The sequence below is a fragment of the Sphaeroforma arctica genome (genome assembly GCF_001186125.1).
Source record: "Sphaeroforma arctica JP610 unplaced genomic scaffold supercont1.1647, whole genome shotgun sequence".
Taxonomy (NCBI): Eukaryota; class Ichthyosporea; order Ichthyophonida; genus Sphaeroforma; species Sphaeroforma arctica.
In genome coordinates, this window is record NW_014038911.1 from 462 (window position 1) to 5,259 (window position 4,798).

Genomic DNA, 4,798 nt, shown 5'->3' on the forward strand with positions numbered 1-4,798 from the left:
TTTGTATAATTTGTAGTAGATCCCGCTAAAATTGCCATGACTAAAACCAGAACAACAGAAAATAACACTGAATGTGAAGTATTTATTTGTTTGCATCTGCAATGAGGTGTTCAATTTAGAAGGCTATGAATGAGGCAATGAGGAGGTGCCAGTCCAGTCCCATGGACGCGTAGCTGTTTGTAAACATATGTAATAACCATTTTTTGGAGACACTCGCCACATAGCCTGTTTTTTTCAAGAAGGCTATGCACTCGGTGTAGCAAATAGTTGTTTGTCTAATTCTAGCAAGTGTGAGGCGGAAACATAATATTCTCAGTAGGGTCTCTCTCTTGTCTGTATATATATTCGCTAGCAGTCACTGCGAACGTGACCCATATTGTCAATCGTTCATTTAATACACGCTGGACTATTATCTGGAATTGTTTAAGAGCAAAATTGTACTCGAGTGCAGGTGACAATATACTAGGATCTTTTTTGAAGTTCCGCTCATAAAACCCCACATACGTGTGTATTTTAAATTCAAGTATGATTAATTAAGCCCACCTCTGTACCCAAAACATAATCAACCGGTATCGATAGGTTTAGCTGTAGCAAGCACAAATTTAGAACAAAGTTGGGCTTCCTGTTGAACCCAATGTAAGCTCCGCCGTGGCAACTATTTTACACAAAACTCCCAGCCACAATGATAAAAAAATGTTCCGATCCTATCCTCTTAATAATAGTGTCTACTTAAAATGAGGCATGTCACTATACACACAACCACGATAATAAATACCAACATCTTTGATATACCCTCTGACTAATTTTATCTAATTTTTCGGTAGCTCGCTATTTATCCTTATTGCTACTGTGCGTAGAGGAATCCTACACGTATCCACGCAGTTTATGTTGTACAAATCCACATTGTAAGGTAATCGCTCATATTCTAGATCCGTGCGACATCTGCAGACATTTGCATTAGGTCTATCGTATTTTCGTCGGAACATCGCATCACCTTCGGATCAATTTGCAACGAGTCACAGAGAAGACGATTGGGAACTGTGTTCAGCTTGTGCTCACTATACATGCTAATTTCGCCCCTACTTTTTCTCCTATCTTTGTCCTCTGGTAAGGCATGGTGCGAGGATGAGAATTTTGTTCGTTGCGGATCAAGTCGTCCCTTCAGCTCATAACCCATGGCAGTAATTAAAGCAACAGTACCGAAGATATCCAAGATCACCACAGCGACAGTGAAAAGCGCAACATATGTCGGTAGCAGCAGAAAATTGCTCTCCTTGAACGCCCTGGTGAATCCATGTTTGGCAGCGCAGCTAAAAAGTATGGCCATCGTCAGCACAAGGCCAACGCGCACATTACTCCGCCAGTCACTATACGACTCATTGACACCCTGGCTGGAATGAGTCAAGTATGTGTACACGAGTAATAAGCAGACATACAGTATGCTCAAAATTGTGATCGGTAACTCAGACCAATCACGATAACGTCCATCCTCGAATTTGTAGAGGAATACAAACGGTATCATTGTTAGTATACTAGTTGAACAGAGGAAAATCAGAGTGATCCCGTAGGCCCACTTAGGTTCTGTCTGGTTGATACGGCTGCCAATTCCGAAAAGCACGTAGATCAATCGTTGTCGTGCGACCTGCGACGCTACCGCAATAGAAACGGCTAAAGACTGTGTTCCCAACAACGCTATTCTCACTGGCTCCGGCAAATTTGCAATACCTAGATCGTCCACCGAAATAGGAAATGCGACCAGAACTACGATCACCATCATCAGGAAATTAATAAACATGTGAGTTCGTACTCGGCATTTCAACAGTGGTGCATTCCTCCTGATCAGGCAATAACCCGCTGTGAGCGCTACTTCGAGTAGTACGAGGCATAGAACACCTAACGTGACATATAAGACTATTGTGTTGTCGTCATCGGCGAAGTGTGAGTTGAAGCTAAAGAAATAGAACATCACGCCACAGACTGCACCGTTGAATACAAAACTACAAATAAAAAGCCACAGCGAGAGCGTATTGAATTCTTCGCCTGTAATGCTACGTGTATCTCGGACATTCCGTATCGTATCCGTCAATCCCACATTCTTCATCTCAGTCATAGTCACATTACTTCTAGCATTTGCTTGTTCTTTCTTGCCCAATTTGGGGGCACGAACAACGACCGACGGTGCCAGTTCAATAGCACCGCCAGGCATTGAATCGCTATCGATTTGTGGTGGCATCTTACTCTTGTAATTTTGTGTATTCCTATATCATATAAGTTTGAAGATCCTATATGTGCGACGAGCGCAATAACTGACTGGTTTTAGACGGATTATGTATGATGCACAATGGCATAGTCCGTCTGAAATACTATATGGGCCTCGATCGTATACAATATCTACTGCAATAGAACCCGAGAAGGTGTGATATACTTTTGAGTTCTGGGCGCAATGTGTCGCGCTGCACTTCCGCAGTATGTGCAATGATACAGATCGGTATATTGGTGTCCTATTAAAGTATCCAAAACTCCACTACTAGAGATCTCCCTCAGAGAGAGAGCATGTCTTCGCAATGTAGTTCGCTACATATGTAACTGGAATTGTTTTTCTAATAAAAAATAGAAAACTGTTGCTGTATTCAATAAAAACATTATAGTATTATTGTGTACAATGAGTCAATGAATATGATACCACTATGCATTGCTCTTAAATAATACTCAAGAGTATCTATATTTTATTGTTTTTACTATAGCATGAGCGATTGAGCGAGCCTCAGCGAGAGGGTGTGTATACTACTACATAGTGACTGTGTGGCAGGGTGACAAGAGACTGAGAGTGAGAGACTGAGAGTGTGCGAGTGTGGGAGACTGAGTGTGGAGAACTGGCGACTGGCGAGAGTACTCGAGACTGGAGTAGCCATCCTAAATTCCTCTCGCTCACGGGCCGACATATCACCCGACGCCCCGACGGGCCCACGGCCGACAGGCGACAGGCGCAGGCCGACAGCCCGACACTCACGGGAAAGTGGGGCACTCACAGTCTCACCCACACGCGGCTTCACAGGCTCACAGGCTCACAGCTTACGTTGGAATCATTTGTCGCCCAGAGAGCCTGAGAGCCTGAGTCTTGAGACTTGAGAGTCTGAGACTCGACTCTCCAATTCTCCATAGAAGTCCAGAACCAGGGCCCTGAGGTCCGGAAGTGGGGGGGGTTTGATTGGCACCATTCACATTGTTGGGGGGGTTGATTGGCTCCATTCACTTTGTTGCACATAATTCATCGCACAGGCACTGCCAGTCTGCCACACTCCACAGAGTCACGACTCCACACAGTCCACATTGCACTTTGTCACCAACTTCACAGCACTTGTCACACCCACACAACAGGTTCACGCGGATGAAGTGGTTCAGTAGCTCAGCCTGTACATATCACAAACAACAGGTGAGAGAGAGTGTGTGAGAGACGAGAGAACATAAGTCATACAATTTGTCAATTGTACACAACAAGAAGTGAGATAGTTTGACAGTTTAGCACTGCAGTGAGCACTCGAGCAGTCAGGCTCGCAGCCTCGCAGTTGTCCCTAGTCGGCACAGTAAGAATCACAACGTTTGTTGGTTTGGAATTTGTTTTTTTTGTTTTTTTTGTTTTTTAAAGTTTGACCTCTATTATTTTGTTGCTGTTTTTATTTCGATTTTTTTAACCCAATTTTAAAGCATCAAAGATTTTTCGAGAAAAAGCAAAAGAAGATCGGAGTACGTAGACAACTATTGGGTAATATTCATATTCTCGCAGTCATAATCATGACATTTTAAATAGATGAAGTTGGAGCAATATATTATACATAGCCCATTTAAAATTTGAAATTTGATATTTATGTAGGGTAACTACTTTGGTGGGGGACTGGGACCCTGGGGCAAGCAATAAGTCGAAGTATACATGACCAAGTCTATACATTCAAGAACAATAAAAGACAGAGTCAATACTAGGAGTAAGTAAGTATACGCTAGACTAGATGGTTTAAATTATAAAGAATTTAACTACATACATAGAGGATTGGGCCTTCGATGGCTTCACGAAGTTTACGATCCTTGTCACCTTGTGTGCAAGTTGTGTGATCACCATGTGAAATTGTGAATGATAAATCATTGTGTTGCTGCAATGGCCACTCCTACATTTAACATTTGCAAATCCGAAGAATAAAGATAATCTGGGACTTGGAATGCTGGATCCAATAACACCCAATCGGCAGACTCCAAAGGCAATATATTCTTTTTTAGAAACAAATATACTTATAATATTGAAAACCCAAATGGCTGTACATATTTACTATTTCATCAAATGTGTATGAGCAGACAAGAATATACCCTTAGTTGAACTAGGTAGTGTGCATATGGAGTATCCCAGTCCGCTGATCGAGTATATGGAACACGAAAATTTGATGTACAACTGCTACACTCAAATAAAAATAAATATACCAATACTCTTCATAGATCGAAAACTACATACACATGTGTAAAACTTGAATAGGAAACAGGGGGCAGACTTTGAACGATCTTGTGATATGAATAGCGGTGCAGAACACGAATATCTACTTGGAGGAATGGAAAATACAATTTGCAGAATTACACATCACATGATTTTACAACCAAACGTTTTTGCAAGAAACAGATACCTAAATATATGATATATATATATATATCTATATACATACATACATACATATATATATATATATATATAATATATATATATATATATATATATATATTATATATACTATATATAATATATATAATAATATATATA

General features: G+C 41.0%; 1 protein-coding gene across 1 annotated transcript; it reads right to left on the reverse strand.

The window, feature by feature from the left end:
- Positions 1-793: 793 nt before the first annotated feature.
- SARC_11359 (hypothetical protein) lies at positions 794-2,465 on the reverse strand. Its single transcript, XM_014294556.1, has one exon. The coding sequence runs from the start codon at positions 2,231-2,233 to the stop codon at positions 926-928; it is 1,308 nt and encodes a 435-aa protein (XP_014150031.1). The 5' UTR covers positions 2,234-2,465; the 3' UTR covers positions 794-925.
- Between the last annotated feature and the right edge of the window lie 2,333 nt (positions 2,466-4,798).

Bases quoted from the DNA above. Each gene is read 5' to 3' on its own strand.
- SARC_11359 (XM_014294556.1), bottom strand. From the start codon at position 2,233: ATGCCACCACAAATCGATAGCGATTCAATGCCTGGCGGTGCTATTGAA.